General features: G+C 34.5%; 1 protein-coding gene across 4 annotated transcripts in view; it reads right to left on the bottom strand.

Annotated features, from left to right (window-relative positions):
* Positions 1–775: 775 nt before the first annotated feature.
* Positions 776–22,248, bottom strand: part of KDM6A (lysine (K)-specific demethylase 6A) — a 195,830-nt gene continuing 174,357 nt past the window's right edge. For all 4 annotated transcript variants that reach the window (XM_012642815.1, XM_012642813.1, XM_012642814.1 and 1 more), the window contains 5 exons: positions 20,637–20,824; positions 19,697–19,838; positions 5,703–5,829; positions 3,151–3,321; positions 776–2,006 (listed from right to left, as the gene is read on the bottom strand). In XM_012642815.1, coding sequence (XP_012498269.1) covers positions 1,977–2,006; positions 3,151–3,321; positions 5,703–5,829; positions 19,697–19,838; positions 20,637–20,824 — 658 coding nt within the window. In that variant the 3' untranslated portion in view covers positions 776–1,976. The remainder of the gene's footprint in view (positions 2,007–3,150; positions 3,322–5,702; positions 5,830–19,696; positions 19,839–20,636; positions 20,825–22,248) is intronic.

Genomic DNA, 22,248 nt, shown 5'->3' on the forward strand with positions numbered 1-22,248 from the left:
ACCTCGGGCTAGGAGATTTTACAAGAAAACCACTTAAAAATATTAGTGGTTAAACATCCTGAGCAGCACTTAGACAAGTACTCTTGCTCCATAACTAAAATAGATCTGAAATTATTTCCTTCTGAAATTATAAATAAGAGATGATTGCTTCCAGTATTCAATATTTATCAAATTATTAACTAATTGAATAAAACATCTCCATGCGTTCAGCTTTCAAACTGTTTCTAGGAGGTCAACATACTCAAAACTGTCTGAAAGAGTACTTGATTAATGCAATCAGCACAGCATTTCACCAGATAGGATATAGACTCCCTTAAGTCATATATATAAAACTTGATGTATAGCATTCTCTATGCTTCTTCACTAATGCTTCCTGGAAAATTCGTAGGAAGAATACGATAAAATCAGAGTATGTGCTAAATGCTCCAGAAAATGGAGGTAACAAATGCAAGGTGCCATTATTATTAAATGAAATACTATCATTAATTAGCAGTGATTTGTGAATGCTAATATAGCTTGCTATATAATACTAGTGATATGGAATTTGCAGCACCCCATCTCCCAAATCATGTCATGCAAGCAGGAAAGTATGATATTTCAAAATTGCCTAACATTAAAAAATAAGTCTCTTAATTTATTTGCATTCTAAAATAGAGCCTTTCATCCTGAATCCCTTTTTCCACATATAATGCCACTAAGTGATGTACAGGATTTGTCAAGCCCATGTAACATTCCCTTTAAAATCTTAAGTTCAATTACTATTTGTTTTCTACTATTATACTACTTTTTGGCAGCAATTGTTTATTGGTCTGTCATTGCAGTAATTGCAACTTAACAATAAACCAGTCTGACATTTTAGGTCTTGAGGATACATACCATATATATTTCTTTAAAAATAATCATACTTTTGTAAGCAATACTTTACAGTAGACACCTCAAAAATCTACCATAGATGTGAAACTTAAAACGAGAAAAATTTAAGTTCTAAATCTTTATACATATATATCCAGATTTCTATATATATTATATATACATACATAAGTATATATAAAATATATATAATCAGATTTGAAAAATGAACAAAAACTGGGCACTGTACATAAAGTCTTTAAAACTCAAACAATAGAAAACTCTTTAAACATTAAACAATTTTAATAAAAGTTTCTGTACAATGCTAAGCAGTTTTATTTACACATAGAAAATGTAATAGGAGTAGTGTTTGAAATTACAGAACTCCTTAAAATTTCAATGGCAGGTAAATCTGGAAAAAATAACAGCATTCCATTCACAAATATTTTCAAGCAATAAATATGTATTTATAAATAGTGTAAATTTACATCAAGATTAGAAACAAAAATCACAAATCTGAAGTTTATTCCTTAGTCTATGTGCAATCCATTATCTTTGTGACTTGGCTGTTAATTTTTTTAATGTTTTATTTAGGAACCAAAAGTATAACCATCATGGTTTCAAAACAAGACAGAAAAACATAAAAGCAGTAAAAAAGTTTCTTACCTAATTTTTCACATTAAAAAAAAGTTGACCAAAGAAAAGACTTAAAATTGCTAACTACCTTACAAAGAAATGACCAGCTAGGCTAGTATTTTTTTCCAAGGAAAATTCTGAAGGGGGAAAAGATAGATGAAAATAAATTCATCAGCCCAGAAATAGAGAAATATAAAAGAGGTTGTCTTCAAGTCAGTAGTCTGTATGATGTTGCCAGTTTTGTCAGATATATACAAAACATGGAAATTATTATTTTTTTTTCTGAAGAACAGCTGATTAGCTTTGTGAGAGTCCTGGAGTAGGAGCAGTACTCTCCCCCGTCCAGTTGGTTGACACTCCGCACTTGGAAGGTTGCATAGACACAGTTTTCAGCCAGCAGCCTTACGAGATAGCTACAAAAACCAGTGGTACAGAACTGGGTTACTTCCTGAATAGCAGAAAAGGTCTCATTTAATGTCCATGGAACAACATCAAGATGAGGCGGATGGTAATGGAGGAGCCTGAAAGAAAGTAAGGTAGGTTATTTTGATATACAAATTATTAATAGTGTTCCCTAGCTCATGGCTACACACACAGCCTGCTTACGAAGTTAGGGGAAATAACTCTCAAGAAAGTTCAACAGACTCCTAAACAGCACAGAGGTATGATCTCCTTTATATCTCCCACCTGGCCAATTTTCCTAAGAGTCTAAGATCATTACACCCTACTCAGTTATAGCTGCAATCTTCTGTACCACTTCACCAATTAGTCAAAAACTCTTGGAATGTTCTTAAGTTCAGTATTTTTTTTAGATTGCTTTAAAAAAAGGCTTTTGGAAAAATAATTTAACAAATCAATTACAATTTCACTAGTGACTGCTTTCAGATCCTATCTCAGCTAGATAATATATTTTGTTCAACATATTTCAGATAATTTTCTTCTTCTTGAAGCAATATTGAAGACCATTCAAGTGAAAATATCAGGCACTAAATTTCAAAAAGTCAGTTTCTGATCACAAATGTGTGAGAGAAAAGTACCGGAGAAATCAACAATTCATAAATTATGTCTGTGTTTCTATTCATAAAGCTATTGATCTGCTAGAGTAAAATGTTTCCCCCTAAGTATCTGCTGTTAAAAACTGTGTGCAATTTGTAAGTGTAGTTGAATTTCATAAGGTTATATAACGTACCAGGAAGTTAAGCTCCATCAAATATTCCCATGAAGTTAATACTTCTGGCAAGGACAAAATTTTAAACAAATACAATTAGCTCTAAAAGCAGAAGTATATTTAAAAGCACACTTACTGATTCATTTTGTGGGCACTAATAACCTATGTACACAAACATTTTATCAACTGAGATCAAATGACATAAAAGATACGACAGTGTTCTATCTAAAGCAAAAGAAGACTTTAAAATGTAATTGTAACATTATTTAGGCTGGTCTCACCCAGGAAGAAAAGCGAAAATTATATATGCCAATTTCATAGGAATAAATACTTGGAAGTAAAGGAGGGGGGGAATGATATGAATATACCCTCATGCAGTATCTAATGAGCCAAAGGAAAATTTAAATATTTCATTACCTCCTATTTATCAGCTGGCAGAGCAAACACTACTGCTTCAAACCCAGCTAACTATGTACTCACATGTTGATTTCACTTACTAATGTAAATTGGTCATAGACTTGCATCAGGTCCTCCATTTTGTACTGTTCTAGCACCACAAAATTTTCCAGGTTTCCACTAGTTTTTCGTGCACAATCTTGGCAATGTACTATGTAGGTCTTTCGAGAATTACTCTCATTAGTGACAAAAAGCAGATCAAAAACCTCCACCTGTTTTATACAAGAAAAAAATGCATTCAATAAGGATGGTGGTATTTATTGTATTGCTTTAGTATAATCATGGAATTCCACTTGAATTGTGGAATTGTGGACGGTGATCTCTAGTTAAGAGTAACTACTAAGAAAAACACAGCTGTGTTTGAGAATCTTTAATAGACCAGGTTTATTCTGCACCAAACCCAAATATATGGTGGTAATGCATATTTAGGGGGGTTACATAAGGGAATGACATACTCATGACAACCACTGGCAAAGCCTAATTTGAAAGTTTGATGAAGGTCAGCCTATTTTTATTTTAAATTCAAAACATTATACAATCAGATGCAAGTGATCATTATTTTCCTTTTACTTCTCCATGATAGTCCTCATCACAGTGTACTGTGTATGGATGTTTGTCTTCCCCCACAGACTGAGCTCCTCAAAGATAAAGATTGTGTTTTACTAATCTTTTCATTGCCAGAGCGTGTCATAGTGCCTACTGCTCAGCCAAACCTTAAAACACACTGGTGGAATGAACTGGATTATTTACAGATGAAGAAACTGACAGGTAAGTGACAGTGTTATGTTAAGGAGTAAGAGTATAAATAAAAAATGTATTCATGAGCATAGCGTGATTTTACAAATAATACTTCTATCTTATATAGAAAGATTGATGAGTTGCTGAGGTTCAGGCAGAATAAGGAATAACACCTAACTGGAATCTATCTGATCTCCTAATGACTTACTTTGGCCAGGTGATACAACATTAAAAAAGTCAACAGATTCAATCATTTCAAATAAAGGTCAATGTCAGAATTACAGAATTTCAAGGTTTGGAATAATACTATCAATATCCACATCTTTGGCTTATCCTTGAATTTCTTCAATGACAGAAAACTCTCATGATTTCGTGTCTTCTTTGAACACTTAGTTAAAATGCCAGAGTTCACTACGTTTTCCATGAGCAACAAGAACCTGGTGATCTAAGCCAGAAAATTTTTGAGCATTCTTCAACTTGGCCCTTACTTCTGCTGTTTAATGAGTTGTCTTGCTCATTTTATCCTTTAATTTTTTTTGTTTTGTTTTGTTTTTGAGACAGGGTCTCGTTCTGTTGCCTGGGCTACAGTGCAGTGGCGTCATCCATAGCTTGCTGCAACCTCAAACTTCAGGGCTCAAGCGATCCTCCTGCCTCAGCCTTCCCAGTAGCTGGGACTATAGCTGTGCACACCACACCTGGTTAATTTTTCTGCTTTTTTTGGAGATAGCCTGGGTCTCGTTAGATTGCCCATGCTGGTCTCAAATTCCTGGGCTCAAGTGATCCTCCTGCCTTGGCCTCCCAAAGTGCTAGGATTACAGGTGTGAGCCACTGCACCTGGCCCTTTAAGTATTTTTGAATTCTTCCCCCTCTTTAATATTCCCACTGCCAGGTGCTAGTCTAGCCCTTGAGACAACAATGCTTACTTAAGACTACAATAGGTTATACTCTCTATCCTCTCCAACCACGTTTCTCTCTGAAACACATGTATTAGTCACCTGCTCAAAACTTTTTGATGGCTTCAATGACTTCTGAGTATCAAATTCCTTAAAACCATTCAAGATGCACTGCAAGCTACATACCACCTAGACTTATGAGTAAAATTTGCACAGTCTGTGTTCCAGTCACACTGGAACACATTCATCATTTTCTGAAACCATTCCATTTTCCTACTCTCATATTTTTCCTACAGACCACCTCCAATTCTCACCATTTTTTAGTCTGATGAAATCATACTCATCTTTCAAGAATGGACTCAAATGTTAACACTGTTGTGAACTCTATGAACTCTAGAAGGAAAAATCAGGTTATTTTTCCTCCCTCGGTGTTATCATAACAATTAGAAGTCCAGCTTCACATTCATCACAGTCTCATGTACATTATAATTAGCTGTTTATAATTTGTCTTCCCCAAGTAGAATTCAAGCTTCTTCAAAGCAGGCCTCTTGCAAGCTTTGGCCACAGAAGATTGACAAATGTATTGTTAATTGCACCAGAGAGAACTAAACATGTATCTGCCTGGAGCTATACTGAACTACATCCAGTTTACTGGCATCTGTGTACATCCAGATTGTTCCCAGTTTAAAATCTCAGACTAAACTTCTTGCTGATTATCATCTGTTAAAGATCTACCAGATAAATGACTATGTAGTAGATACTTTTAAGGTTAATTCACAGTGAAATATTGTATCATATTAAATGTTAATATGATTGCTAAGTAACAATAACATAATTGGACACAACGTTAATTTCTGCAAAATACATTACATAAAAGTATAAATAAACTTAATAACTAAAGAGAAACTCAAAGTGAAGAGGTAAGAGGCTTTATAAAACAACTGTGGATAACAGTTACTTACCTCACAAATGCTACAGTAATGAGCTGGTTCTTCTTTTGTCCGCCCATGCCATATAATCTCTTTTCCTGCAGCAATAAGAGCTTCCCTCAATGTCTGACATTGCTTCAGAGTTCTCAGAAGACAATACCTAAATGTGGGGGAAAAATTATTTGTGACCAGCAACAGAGTACTGAATTTTAGCATAAAAGATATACCAATTAGAAACAATGCCAAGAGACTTGGTTCTAATGTCTATGACTTCATAATGTTTCTTTTTCAATTTCTCAGATATTCTCAGATTTAAAAAATAAGGCAATGCTCAGCAGGTCTGATGATGACAATATGAAATCATTTAAACTTGTGAAAAACTGATATCTGAATATCAAAATATAATAGTCTTAATATATAAAAACAGACCCTCTGCTTAAATGTGAGTTGCTAATTTTGGCTCTTATTTGGGCAAGTCAGATAACCTCTCTGGGAGTCAATTTCCACATCCTTGAAATAAGGGTCTGAATTCCAGATCTGAACTGCTATGATTCTAGGAAGGCAGGAAGGCAAATTATTTTTAATCAATACTATCTAGACACTCATTAACAGCATTATCTGTACAGTTGTCTTTGAAACTCTTTGAGTTTATAAGCAGAAAACATGGATTTACTCACTACAGGATGCAGAATTGGTTTAACTATAGCACTTAAGAAGAAAAAAAAGACATTTATTTCTTCATTTTAACTTGAAGAGAATACAGTAGAATCTATTTATATTAACAATTATACTTTCCTTATAATTTATACCTTTTCTAAACCCATGATGCTAACAACATAGTGAATTCTCACAATTTCTGCTGATTTTCCTATAGTTTGCTGTCATTACTTGGAATTGTCTGCTAAATTCTCTTACTCTCCTGTGACTCTTAGTGGCTCAGGTTCTCCATTTGGACAGAGGTTGGACTAGATGATCACTAAGGCGCTTTTCAGCTCTAAAATTTAGAGATAATGAAAATGCCCAAAAGGAAAAGAAATGTGTTTAGCAACTGAATGTTGTCTTGAAAGAAAAGGTAGTATCTATTTTATTTATGCTGTCTACTAATCTACTCGCTGCCTAGGAGAGTGCCTGGCATATATTAGGTGCTTAACAAACATGATTACTAAACAATTAAAACTCAAAATTTAAGTAATAGAATATTTAACTTGTCTTAATTTATACTTCCTTACTATTTTATAAGTTACTAGGTTAAAGTATTGTTATTTATCAGGATCCATGTATATTAACGGGGGGGGGTGTGTGTGTGAAGTAACTGAAAACATGTAAAACCTGTTAACTTATTTAACAAATGTAAAACAGTATCAACTTCATAGTTGTAAGCCAGTTCCTTAAGGATTTCACTCTCGGCTTGGCTTTAGCCATTCCTGCATGTTTAACTTCTTCAGGAAAACAAACAAACAAAAGCAAAAAAACCCCAATGCTTTTAGACTGTGGTTGCATGTCAAAGCTAGGACAGCTAGCTCTTTGTGTGTGCATGGGTGCATATGTAGGGTGCCAGGGGAGGTAGCAAGTAAAAATTCAGATCATGGTAAAAAGAGAGAGAATATAATTCAGACTATGAAGAGAAGCTAGCTCTTGAACAGCAGCTGCTCTTTTTCCCTCTCCATGTCCCATACAATTTACCTCTGAAAGCACAGATCTTACTGAACAAGTTTTCCAAGTAGGGCTTCAAAATAAGGTCACTTTTACAGGAAAATAATACCTAAAACTCTGCAGATACCTTTAGAAGATTTCAAACTCAATTGTGCTTCCATATGGGTAAACGAGAATAATGAAATAAAATAAAAATATATAAATTAAAAAAAAGAACCAGACAGGAGGTACGTCTTCGCTATTTCACATACATTATGGCAATTACACCTCTTAACAACCCTGTGTAGGAGGGTTATCTCTATCTTACAAATGGGGAAACATGGGCTCAGGGAAGCTAAATTTGTCTGATGTCATAAAGCTATTCAAGTAGTTGAGCTAGGAGTTTTTAAAAGCAGACAATCTCAAGCTTCTCCTCACTATGTCAACACTGTACTCTCTTCTTTTTGGTCTCTTTTTATGTCTTATTCTCACCCACTCCCCCCTCCTCCCTTATGAAGATGAGATTCTTGGGCTCAGTCAGCACAGTTTTTTTTTCAAACACGGAGTCTTGGTTTTGTGGAGTATTATTCCACTCTTTACTCAGCAGATGAACTTTCATCTCCAACGCTACTGACACCTTTGGTAATTAGACTGCAGTTTATAACATATGGTTATTTTGGTAGTTTCATCTAGAAAAAGGCAATATACTGCCTTTTGCAAATAATAAAGCATCAGAGTTAAGGTTGCTAGGAGTAAATAGTAAGCCATGAATAGTCCTTTTGGAATCATAGTTCCAGAATTTTTATTTTGTGTGATACTGAAATCTTAGAAAACTGACAGTTCTATTAATCTTATCTGACAGCGAATAACACAACCGTGGTTTCTCTTTGCCCTTATTCTTTTCTTTAACATTGAAATTTTCTGTTCCTTCCCATTTTCAAAAGGCAGCAGTTGGAACAGAAGGAAAATTTAGAGAGACACAGGCTCTTATGGAGTCCACAGCAATGAGCAGGTCCTAAAGAAAGGATGTGATTTAATTGAAGGATAGGGAAAAATAGAAAATACAGAGATTTAGGGAAGATACAGATATAATATTCAAGACTTAATAGTAACCTGTTCTGCTTTAACCCTAGACTTTTGATTTCATACCAAGACAATGTCTGAGTGTATCAAAGAGCTAAAAAAATAAAAGCCTAACACAATCAGGGTTTTTATTTCCCCTTCATTTTAGTTTTGCTGAATTTTAATAAGTTTATGTCATAGCAATTAAGAATTCAATTTGCTAAAAACAAAAGAATAAATCACTTGCAAAAGGTATAAAAATGGAGAAGATGGAAAATGCTATTTTATATAAAGGTACTTTAGGAAGAGGGGCAGAAATGATTTCAGCAGCTAGAGAAGCAGGGAATTCTTTGACTTTTAAGGATTAGCATGGTTTTAGGACCCAAGACCTCTTTTTAGCTGTTTGGATGAAAGATTACACAAAAAGGCAGGGAATAAAGAAAGCTCTAGACCGGAAGAAAACCACGAGGAAGAGGGTGACTGAGGGTTTGGCACATCTGAGGTTATATAGGAGAATCTAATCCAACCAAACACCGGTCTGCAAAGAAGCAGCCTAAAGAGGGATAGAATTTTAGACAAGGACTTCACATAGGGGATAGAATGAAAATTACTTGCAAAATTAGAACAAGAGAACTGAAGAAAATAATATAAGGACAAACAATTGAGAGCTTTATTTATGAGCAATTAATGCACAATATATTTATGAATCAATACATTAGAATATTAGGCAAAAGATAGATGAATTATGCCATGGATACTAAAAGAAAAGAGATTATCTTCAGGTGAAGGGAGGTGGAAATTACAGAAGCCGAAATTTCTGAATTTGAATATATTAATTTAGATGTGAACAGGAAGGAGAGGTGGGGGAAGGCACCTTCTGTGCAGAAAGAATGCCATCAGAAGGTAGTGTGGGGATTATTTAAGGAACGAACAACTGTTCTTATAAGATTTTAATCTTAGGATGAGGTTTCTGGGGCAAGAGAATAATAGGAATGAAACCATAATACTAGATTACAACAAAGTTAAGACAACACTGGGTACACTCTGACATTCTAGTGGCAACTTGATTCAGTTTCCAAAGTAAGTTTCCAAATATCAGTGTGGTGATAGATAAAACATGGGTTAACTTGATACGGAACTTTTACATTCTTTATGGTAACAATTTCAGCCAATAAGAAGCAGATGACAAATTAAAGAACACCAAGAGGTGCCTTGCTCTGCCCAGTCTCTCTTACTGAAGAGGCCATGCAGGAAAAGTGACCCAACACATGAGCCCCCAAAACTCTCTTGCACCTGTCACTCCAGGATTGTGTTCTCTTAGGACAACAGTGGGTACCTGAATGCCACATAACATATCTAACAGTTTCATTTAAACCAATCACATGGCTGAAAATCAAGGTCTCAGTCAATGACAAAATTAGTATCTTAAGAACTTTAAACTGCCAGTTGGAAAAAACAAGCATGAAAGCAAATATATGTTAACCATGAGAATGCAGAGTTTTAGAATTTTTAGATTTTGTTTGGTCAATGTTATCAAAAAGTATGATATATTAAACCCAACGGAGTAGTGGAAGACCACCAAGACTATAGTACTAGATCTATGCTAACTATGGTCTTTGTCGTTTTACCATTATCTACTCATAGTGTTGGAAAAAATTCTGATCCATTATTAGGACAACTGAGTGTGACCAGAAATTTGTATAACACCTTATTTATCCATTTAAAAGTGAGAATCAAAGGGAAAAGGGAGTTAATAATGGTCTGTTTTAATTTACATTTTAAAACTCCGTACTTGTGATAAAGTATATATTGTATAGATAAGGTAATAACTTAACGTGTGAACGAAAAGGGAACAAAAAAATTCTTAATTCTAAAAGAGATCATCTAATCAAGGTGTCCCTAACTTATCTGATCATAAGATTTACTAGGCCACTGTGAAAGAGAGTCCCAGAGTTCTTCCAAAAGAGCTTTGACTTTACTTTGTAGGAATAGAGCCCAGAAGCCTATTTTAATAAGTTCCAGTTGATTCGTATGATCAGGCAAGTAAGAACCAGTACAAACCTTTTACTTCATAAGTGATCAAATTAAAACCAATGTCTGAGATTTGTAGCATATTTTTCAATAGGTACTAGTATGATATCAACTTCACAAATTACCATGTTTTTTATGATTAGAGCCTTAAGAGACCACAGAGATCTGTAGAGTGGGCAAGATTCTAGATCTAGATTGCCTAGGTTCAAATTCCAGCTACATACACACACTTCTTATTCTCTGCACCTCAGTTTCCTTAACTATAAAAAGGGGATACTTACAGTGCTGTTATATGTTATATAAAATACTTAGATTTGTGCCTGGCAGTTAGTGCTCAAGAAATGTTAACTAATATATTATTTGAACATGACATGTCCAATTCTTAAATTGTGTTAAAATAATTATGATTACTAAATTGAAGTTTTTCAATTTGAAAAAATTGTATGATGAGTGCCAACTCAAACTACAATAGTTAACACACTGAAAAGAAAGATATTTAGTTTCAATTCTATTAGGTCAGGGTTTCTCAATCTCAGCATTACTGGTATTTTGGGCTGGATAATTCTTTGTTGTGGGAGCTGTCCTGTGCATAGCATGTTTAGCAGCATCCCTAGTCTCCACCCGAAAATGTTAGTAGCACCCCTCCCACCTAAGTCATGAGACTGCCATATGTCCCTTGGGGAAGGAGGGTGGGGAGAGGCAAAACTGCCCACATTTGAGAACCACTGTACTAGGTCTGTGAATATTAACTTTCTAAAAAAGAAAAAAACAGAAAGTCATCGGGGTTTCTTAAATAATCAATATTAATTACAACTACCATTACTGAGTACTTACCCTATGCTAAGACCCACATAATAGTCATAAACATTATATTAGAAAGAAACATTTATTATCTCCATTTTTCAGAAGAGGAAACAAAGACTAATAAATTTAGTAATTTGCCCACAGTCCCCCAGCTAGTAAATGAAGAAGCCAAGATACGAAGGCAGATTGGATGCCAGACAACTACAACTACATAGTGCTGCCCTTCTTGTAATATTTTACTGGGATATTAAATCACACAGACTATAGAGACTTAGGGAAAAAAAAGAAAAAAGAAAGCTAAGTAACACATATTGATCACACATACACAAAATGCACAGAGAAAACACATAAAACATTAATATTGTGCATATATGATGTTACATGTAAAAACTGAAATATAAGAACAGCACTTTTTAGGACAGTAAAAGAATGACAATGATATGACAAGAAATTAAGTTTTGGCGGAGTGGTTTTCAATGGACTTGGCATTGTTGAAATTTTAAAGAATTTACTCTCAACTATTAGCTTATATGTTATTAGTATTTTTAGAATGTATAATTCTGATGTTTACCAAAAGTAAACATCATCAATAATGCTTGTGGAAAATATTTACCCAAATAAAATTATGAGAAAACTAATCTAGAATGTGGAGCTTGCACAACACAAAGGCCTGCCATCTTCAAAAAGAAAATGTCATAATAAAAGACTTTCAGAGATTTAAGAGAGACTAAAGACACAATGACTACATACAGAATTCAGTGTGAACCTTGACTCAGTCTCGATTAGGGCAGTGGGGTGAGAGGCAAAAGCTTAGGACATTTTTGAACAGTTCGAGAAATCTAAATGTAGACTGTGTATTAGGTAATACCATTGAATCTCATATTTCTTAGATATGGTAAATAGTATTGTGGTTATGTAGGAGAATATCCTTATGCTTAAGAGATGCAGGATGTAAGTATTTGGGGTGATATGTCATAATGTCTGCAAATTATTTTTTCACATGACTCAGCCAAAAAAGTACGTGTGTGTATATATGTGCATATAGAGATTGCTAAGTAAATGAAGCAAAAACTTATCTGAGGAAGCTAGATGAGATTATACAGGTATTCGCTATACTATTCTTTCAATGTTTTTTGTAGGTTTAAAACATTTCAAAATAAAAGTTGGAGGAAAAAGTATAAACAAGTTGGGGGGGTAGGTACCGCAATATGTTATATATGTAAATTCCATATATTTTAAAGGAGAATAAGATATCTTAACATGGAAAAACTGTCATAGTTGAATGAATTAAAGGAAGAGATCAGTAGCCTTAAAGTCTTCCTAAATTCATTTATTTGTGTGGGCATTGCTCTACTTTAAAAATAGCTAATGATTCAGAAAACTCAACAACTAATTTAACCTTAGCAGTGGTTACCTATCAGCCAGCTAAAGAGCTACATATCTCAGATTCCTTTTCTAAGCAATAGAACCATATATATTCATCTGCCTACCTGATAGAAATTTCTACCTAAACTTCATAGGAAGTATTCAGGTTCTGCATGTGTAAAGCCAAATTGGTAATCATCACTGTCTACAACTAATCCATTTCCTCTTTACCCCCAATTTCATCAACAAGCATTAACGTTCCACTGTGTGGCCCATACCGAAGTCCAGCAGTACAGATTTCTCTCTTGTCTCTGCCACCAATCAATAAAGTGCTATCTATTTGACCCTCTAACTTTTGCTTCTCATCTGAACTGCAGCAACTACCTTCCAATTCATGCCTCTGAATCTTCTGCCTTCCAGTTAATGCTTCATCTTGCTACCAAGTGATAACTTGTAAAATTTGATCGTTATTAAAAAACATTAAACATTGTAAAGGCTTCTCATTAGCAGCTATTGCCAATGTGAAGTCTACCTGAAATTTTTAGCAACAAAAATTTAAATCTATACTCTTTAGCTAATATGAATGCACAAGCAGCAGGGCTTAAGCCCGAGAGAGACACTTAAACATTTGGTCTAAATAAGGAGAAACTAAGTTCATTTGCAATATGTAAGGTATGTAGAAAAAGTTTATGTTCATTTAAGCATGGGTTAAATGAAACTGAAAGGGAAAGTTATGCACCAAGCTCCCACTAAAATTTTCCTAAGGAGTTAGGCTGTGAACTTTCAAGTTGAGTTCACTGCATTATGAAATGAAAGAAATAGTCAAGATAATGAATATTCTTTTGACTCATGCCAATGTAAGAGATATTTGGAAGAATGTGGAATATGATGATTAGTGTATTTTAGTAAAATGACTAGGTTGTAGAAGTTGGAAGAGATTTACTAAATGACTACTCAGATAAAGGACTTTATGGAATTTCAGGGCCCTTAAAGACCCAGCCTGAACTTGGAAGTACAAAAAGAAAAAACAAGAGGATGCTGACTTGCTTAAAGAAGTACAGGCAATTCATTCTCAAAATGATAACAATGAATTAGTAGGTGACAACAGGAAAGAACACCATTTCCCATTATTAAATCACCCACTACAAATATAGGTTCATGAGCCCTTATTATAATCCCACAAAATTTTCATAAATTTTACATAAATTCGTTTGGTGTTGAAACATGACCTGGGGCTATTTATAGTTTGACGATCTATATGTTTTACTTTAGAAATATTAATATGTTTGATTCCAGGATACTGCAACAGACCCTGCTGGGAAGGTAAAATATATCACAAATGCACTCTATTACCTTTCTAAACCCAAAAAATTCTTAATTCCAAAACACATTTGGCCTAAACGGTTTAGGATATGAGACTGTGGAGCTGTTGTAATTCTGTGAAGCCTTTCCTGAATCTGCCTCTCTCTCAGAAGTGGCTTTCTCTGTGCTGCTCCATTATTTCTTACCAAGATCTCTATCATTAACGATCACATGTTTTAATGCTTTGACTGTTTCTCCATTCATTTTGAGCAGTCTCAGAAGTGATCAAATCCTTTTTACCTAGCACAATACCTGGGTACCAATTCAGTCCACAACATATATTTACTGAATGAAAGAATGGAAAACACTAGGTAGAGCTGAGGGAGTAAGTAGATGAGAAGGCACAAGGTAAATTGTGCTTACATTCTTTTTGGTTGGGTGGACTTATTACTTAACTATGAAAACCTAAAAAGCATATATTTGTAGATTCACAGTATTTAAGAACTAAAAGTAACAATTCAGGGAGAGAGTTAAGCAAGATTATGTTTGTATATCCTCTTCATTTCACTCCTTACATTTAATTGATATTTTTTCCTTTAAAATAGCCTACAATTCACATGCTCAACATATACAGAATTAATGCTTTATTAAAAGATGACTCAAAGGAAAAAGGGGAGATATAAAACTTGCAGTTCATATTAAAGATGGTTTAATATAGCAAATAAGAGTGGTAAAAATAAATAGAAAACAATTCAAGCACACATTTAAAGGCAGCAGTGGGAGAAATGGCTGATAAGGTAAGTAGGGGTCAGATTTGAGGCACTTCACATGCAAAGCTTTAAAAGGTAAATTTTTAAAAGCAAGTTTACATTTGTGCCTTTGCATATTTAGAATAGGTGGTCTAAACCTATTTCTTTTCCTGAGGTGGTAACTTCAGGAAAAGAAGTGTTGGGCATACTGAGGGTGGAAAGCCAGACTGTGTGGATGGTAGCGTGAACAGGAGATAAAGAAAGCAGAGGGAAGGAAGGGCAAGGAAGAACTGTTTATTAAGAACTGGCACAGCTCACAAGCCAGAACAAAATAATACCACTTCACTTTTTGGCAGGATACTAGATTTGAGAACCAAAGCAATGATATGGATATAACAATTTTACAACAAACCTGTGCTTGTGGGAAAAGACCCCCTTTCTATTTCTGTAACAATACATTCTCCATGCTCTCCTCTGATCTTTATCTAGTTCACCTATTTCCTTTTCTTAAATAGACACATTTCCAAGTTCAGTCCCCAACTCCTCCCGTTCTCTTCCTCTCAAGGCAATCACAAATCACTAGGTAGAAGACTCCCCGGTCAGTCAGCTTCTCCTAACCAGCTCTATGCAACTCTTTTATAGGCTTCTCAAACTTGCCCCCAAGTGAAGTCATGTGCCATAGATAAAAGTGCTTTCACATAAGATAGACACGGGTTTAAATCTTGGCTCTACCTTTAGCCAATTGGATGACCTCGGGATGCTGTAAGAAATAACAGAGATATGGTTTGGGAAGCACTTTGCTCAGTACTTGGCTAAGCACCAAACTCGATTTATTAACTATTAATAACATTATTACTAAATCATCTAAGAACCCAGACTTGAAAAGCCAAAGGATCTTTGACTTACTCCTCTTATCACCCAAAAGTTTAACAGCTAGAAAGATCTTTATGAAACCTAAATTAGATCATATTAATTAAAAACCCACCAAAAGTTCTCCAACAAAGTCTTAAATTTGGTATACAAAGTGTGATCTGCCTCTAAGCAACTTTCACAGCTACCTCTTATTCCACTACTCATCACATACATTGTGCTCAAGCCAAAATGTACCACCAATTGTTTTCAACATACATTTAGCAGAGTTGTATCATATATACATTTAAGATCATGAAAATACACATTAGGGAAGGAAGTCAGGGGGCAGAGGCAAAGGAGGTAAGTGTTGGGGAGAGAATGAGAACTGGAGGAAAAGATGATGACCTGGAGTGAGTATACACTTGCTATTCCCCTAGAGAGTTTGAGTTCCTCTGAATACTATGCTGAGTATGATTTTAATAGTTGAAGACTAGAATTTTTCATACAATAGGGCCTTTCTATGTAAGCCAAATACTGTGCCTGGTGCTCAGCTGAAGAACAGAGATTTATTCCTTTACTGGAGGAGAACATGACTATGTTGCATTTAAGGGACATGGTATGGATGTATACTATTATTTTCTGGATGAACTGAGTTATCTTTCTGATGGTGCAAAAGTTTGGTCTTAAGCTGGTTTTGGGTGCTATTCTTTTCTCCTCTCTCTGCCTCCACTTTTTCACCCTTCACACAAAATACATTCTTCCCTAGAATGTACAGCTTAAAAACACTTCTCTGATTTCAGGGGCTGGAAAGAATTCAGTGGATCTATCACTGTATTTCTTTCAATCTAATTATATGCACTGACTTGAAGACAGGACCTATACCAAATACTTAGAAATCCTTAGTGCCTAGTCCAGACCCCTGTATATAGTAAAGCAAAGACTCATTAACTGACAGAAAGGGAGTAATGTTGGCTGCATTTTTAGCAATGGCCGAATGACTGTATTTTAAAAGGTAAGCTTATAAAGCAAGGTGTAGGGGTCTGGACTTGTGGTTAACATTTTCAATCAGTGTGATGACAAAAAAAAAAAGCTTGCTAATCACATCTCATGACAACTCAAACGGGAGCAAAACTGTTAATATGATGAGGAATACAATCAAGATTTAAATGATTAGACATTTTGTAGTGCAGGGTAAAATGGAGTACAGATAAGAATGTAACTGCATTTAGATTTAAAAGAAAAAAGGAATGCACAAGGAACAACAGTATGACCAGTAATTATAAGTGGAAAAACACCCAAATTTTGTGCATCCAATTTCAACACAAGACAACTTTATAACAAGTAATACAAGTGTCAATGCCCAACATTTCAAATACTAAGAGGGACAATGATAAACTGGAAGGAGTCTAGAAGGATGACAAGGATGATGAGTCTGGAGTAGGGAATGGAAAAGATGATAGAGGTGATCGATGTTTAAATTAATAAAGATCAGGGAGGAAGAACAAAATATGTTAACAATCTTTCCTTGGTTCCTTTTCCCCTCTCACCCTACCACACAATCTATGAGCAAATCCTGTGAGCTTTAGCTCCACAACGGTCCCTAGTTTGATCCCTTCTCTCCACTTCCACAGGTAAATCTCTGTCCAGGTTGGTCTGTACTATGGCAATTGCCTCCTAATTTGTCCTCCTTATTTTTAACCTTGCCCCTTGTAATCCATTCTACACGAAGCAACCAGATCCATTTTCTAAAGTTTAAATCGGCACCTATTCCTCTCTTGGTTAAAATCCTCTAATGGCTAGCTGTAACACTTAGAATCAATATATAAACTTGTTACCATGTCCTAAAGTCCATGTACAATCTCGTTCTGCTTACTTCATTAAGCTTAACACTACCACTCTTCCATTCTCTCATTCTGCTAAAGCCACACTGGCCTTTTTGTTCCATAAACATGCCAAAGTTATTCCCAATTCAGCAGCCTTCACTTGTTCTCTGGATCTGAAATGTTCTACTCCTAGATCTTTGCGTAGTTGATTTCATCTAATTATTCTGGAATAAGCACAAAACTCACCCTCTTAGACACCTTCCCTATTTTAGCAAAAGAAGCACTCTGATCTTCCCTACCCCCATATTTCCACTCCCTACCCCTCCCAAATATTATTCTATTTTATCTTATTCATATAAATAAATTATATTTGGGGATCTCTCTGTCTTGCTTCACTAGAATTTAAGTCCCCAAAGGACAGGGATTTCATCTCATACACTGCCATGTCTATCATCAATGCCTAGAACAGTGGCTGGCATATAGTTGGTTGTCCATCACTTGTTGAATGTGATTTATTCTGCATAAATCCTGAATATATTTCAGGAATTGGAACCAAATGACAGGTAGATTTTAGGCCAGTTTGTAAAGAACTTTCAGGAATTACAGTGAGGTGAAGAGCATATATAAGAAGTCATTGGATGACCACAAATTATGGATGATATGGATGATTACTATATTAAGTAGGAGTTGACTAAACGACCTTAAAAATCCTTTCCAATTATAAAATCATAATCTATCCAAAATGTAGTCACTTTCAGTCTATACAGCTGTTAGATAAGTGGCTTCTATATTGAACTATCCCTCTACCTTCAAGTGATCTGAATTAGCATCTAGTTTATGCCTACCTCCAACTTACTAAACATCTTCAGTGATTTAGATCATTTTCTTTTCCTCAAAAGTAATGCTGAACTTGCTATTCAGACCAAAGTACCACTCTGAGATATGATAGGGTAAATGGTAAGATAATTCTCCACTCCCACTCCCACTGCTAATTATATTTATAGAGAGACCATGGAGCCTAAGATCTAAAGGATTTGTATAATAGTTGTTAAGATTTGGTTTTTGTTCCTTTTTGTCTCCCTTACGCCTTTTGCCCAGAACTAGATAAAACAACTGATAAAGGACTGTGTCATCAGATAATTCATAGGTATGTTACCTTGGCCATGCAATTTTGGTTATAGAGAGACCATGGAGCCTAAGATCTAAAGGATTTGTATAATAGTTGTTAAGATTTGGTTTTTGTTCCTTTTTGTCTCCCTTACGCTTTTTGCCCAGAACTAGATAAAACAACTGATAAAGGACTGTGTCATCAGATAATTCATAGGTATGTTACCTTGGCCATGCAATTTTGGTTTAATAAAATTTTGGATTTAGGTTTGAGATCATTTTAATAAGCCAGGATTACTTTTGAAAGACAGTATTTTGAAAACAACACCTGCTAATCAAATTAATATACCTGCAGGATAAATACTTAATGTAAATACTATTTTAACAAAAGATTTTATCAGTGAGTATAAAGCAGTGTATTCCAAAATGAATTTTTGAGAAAATCAATTCTTCAAAAGACACTGGTCAAGTAAGTTTGGGAAATACTGTATATCGTAACTTTTCTCTCTCATTCACAAAACACATCAACACATACAGTATCTAAAATATTTTACAAAAAACGAAAAAAAAATTTAAATTTAAAAATAAGGGACTTGTTGGACTTTATTTAATCCATCATTTCCCATATTTTCTTGACCAGACTTCCCACCTTTTGGGGGTAGAGGCAGTAATAGAAAACACAGTTTTAGGGAAACACTGCTATATAGCACTGTTTGAAGATATTACCTTTAAGCAGATTTACAAAATAGCTAGGATAGAAACTGTGACAACAAATGAGAAGCTTACTAGTATAGATGTATTCAAACTAAGTCATGAATATAAGAATTTATATAACTTGCATTAAAGTTGTTAAAGCCACTAAGGGACAGTTATATGAAGGACAATTTAATTAAAACAATAAAAAATTAACATTTTAGTTAAATCCTTATATTAACTGCTAATTTCTCTATAACAACAATTACTCTGCAATGCCATTCTCCCCTCAGTTACTAAAGGTAGACTTTCAATATTAAAACTAAAGTTCTTTTGAGAAATTAGGTGTTTTAGGGGCAAGTGGGGAAGAAACACAGGTTTGTTAATCTACTGGTTTAGAATCATTTGTGTCTTTGTTCCTTTATGTACCATAGTGGGCTGACTCTTTGAAAGGGAAAAATATTTTTAACATGTGGATTCTCATATTACATTTTGCTAGACTTCTGGACCATTTTGTTTTATGTCAACATTAATTCCATGGGAAAAAAAATTTAATAGTTAACACTCCCCAAAGAGAGGGACTACAGCAGTTTTAGAAAGCACTTACTTAATCATTTCAAAAAGCTTTGGATCTGAGACCTTGATATTTCGTGCCATATTCCAGGAAAGATGAACCATGGGTACTATTGACTTCACACTTTGCAATTTGTTCCATTCGTACCGTTCCACTGCCAATTTATACTGGCAGGCTAGGAAAAAAAAAACAGTTATAAAGCAACCCAAAGTATGAAAAGATATGAAGATAACCATTATCACCCTGTCAGGTGATATCTTCAACACCAATTCCAAAAACCTCAAAACACTATAAAAATAATTTTTATGTTTTATGATAATTATGGTAGTAATAATAGTAGCAGTGATCATGTAAAGAGTACTTCCTATGACTATGTGCCAGGCATTGTGCTAAGCTATTTTTATCCATTTTTTCATTCATTTGATCTTTACCGTCACCTTATTAATTTTATTATTTCCATCATACGGACAAAGAAATCAAGGACCAGAGAGGTTAAATAACTTGCCCAAAGTTACAAGAGCCAGGTCCTGGTCCTAATCCAGGTCTTTTTGGCTCCAAAGGCCATATTCTTAACCTTAAATGAATACTGCCTGAAGGGAGGCATAATTCCAACAGATTCTGACATAATGGGGCTATTCATATGATATACCAGATTTAAAAAATTTTTTGAAAGTATGAATTTCTACTTTGCTTTCTCCCATAAAGGGTTTCTTATAAAACAAAACCAAGTACTCTAAAAATAATACTAAGTATATAAAGACATCAACTTGTTATTTGCTGAGATCTATGGTCTTAGATTTCTATTTTGTTAACTTGAATTTAATTTATTGTACTACAAATTAAAATTCTATGCAAGGAGACATTCTTCTTACAATTTTTAGTGAGTTGTATCTCAAGGAAAAAAAAGAACAGATCTATCAGATATAATCCTTTATAAATTAAACTTTTTTTTTTAGCATATTCTTTAAAATACCTGTAAGTGGACCAACATTCCAAGCAATGTTGTTGCACCAGCCAATAGCCTGAACCCAATGAACAGTGCCTGCATTTATCCAGACCAAATCTCCAGGTCGCTGAATAAACCTATACACTGGAACATTTGCTTCATAAAGATCTTCAAGGTTGGGCCACCAAGAACCCATTAGGAAATTCAAATTATTTCTGAAATAAGAAAAAATAATGCGAATGGATCAAGTACTTTAGTAAGCTCCTTAAGTAAGACTGGAAGAAAATGTCAAAACTTTTTTTTTGAAAAAATGTTCATTCATTTCATTGAAACTTAATTGCTTGTGCAATAAGATCTGCTGTATGTATGGAAAGAGTGCGAAATTTAACACAATGACTGCCACACTAGAAAAAAATTTTTTTTCCTTGGGGCCATGGTATTTTATTACAAAAATAGAATAAAAACTTTGAAAACAAAATCCTTTCTAATTTAATGAAAAACAAAATGTATTGACTTCATTTAATCCACATTTTTAGAATTAATTTGTCAATATTAATTGTAAGAACATCAACAAGTAAGATTTTCATAAACCAACTGCAAGGTTTTGCCCAGGTTTTGCTTCATGAGGCCCTGGGCTCAAAAGTAGCGTGAGGTAAGTACAACTCACATGGCAGTTAATGTGTTACAGGTGAGTATTGGATGACTTATCTAAAGATTAGCATTACTACCTTAGATCGATTTTTCAAAGATCCCAATGAAATCCAAAGCTACTTTCAAGTAACACTTATATACATTAAGTTTTAATTTCATTTCAATAAAGACTATTTTTAATTGAACCCTGGAGTACCTAGAAATCCCTAAAAGAAATGGAAGGTCGAGTTGACATTAAGTCATCTAAATCCATAAACAGGAACACTGTGGCAATGTATACTAGAAACTTCTCTTAATTTTTGAGGGAAAGCAGAAGACAGAAATGGTCTCTACTGCTGTTTTGAATCATAAGGAGGAAAAGGGAGACAGGATATCAGTCTCTATACAGTTCTGATGATTAGTTGATTAAAACTACGTAATTGAAAACAGTTTTGCCAAAAATGAACAATCACACAACACATATGCACAAATAACCATGACTACTAACCACCAACATACTTTGGAAACATTCTACAGATCATATTACTAAGCTTTTATTTTAATAACTGGCTTCTTACTAACCATCATGACATGAAGTACTTTTAAACTACATAGCAACTTTTCCAATAAAAGAATTTTATAAAACTTAATTAACTACTTCAGATTTTATATTTTTGGGAAGAACTTGCATTGTGGAAATGTTCTTTTCCTTAAGATCTAAGAAATAACCTTTGCTTTGTGTCTTGTGCTATGTGTAAATGTGTGCTATGTGTAAATGTGTGCTATGTGTAAATCTTGTGTAAATGATAAAGTTTACTTTTAAATTGTTTTCATTGGTTTAAATTTAATTTTTTATCTAGATCAAGGACTGGTAAACTATGGCCCATGGACCAAATTCAGCCCACTGCCTGTTTTTGTAAATAAAGCTTTTATTAGCATATAGCCATGCCCATTCATTTACGTATCATCTGTTGAGTGCTTTTGTGCTATAATGACACTGTCGTGACAG

This window comes from Propithecus coquereli, unplaced genomic scaffold (assembly GCF_000956105.1).
Source record: "Propithecus coquereli isolate 6110/MARCELLA unplaced genomic scaffold, Pcoq_1.0 Scaffold188, whole genome shotgun sequence".
Classification (NCBI taxonomy): Eukaryota; Metazoa; Chordata; class Mammalia; order Primates; family Indriidae; genus Propithecus; species Propithecus coquereli.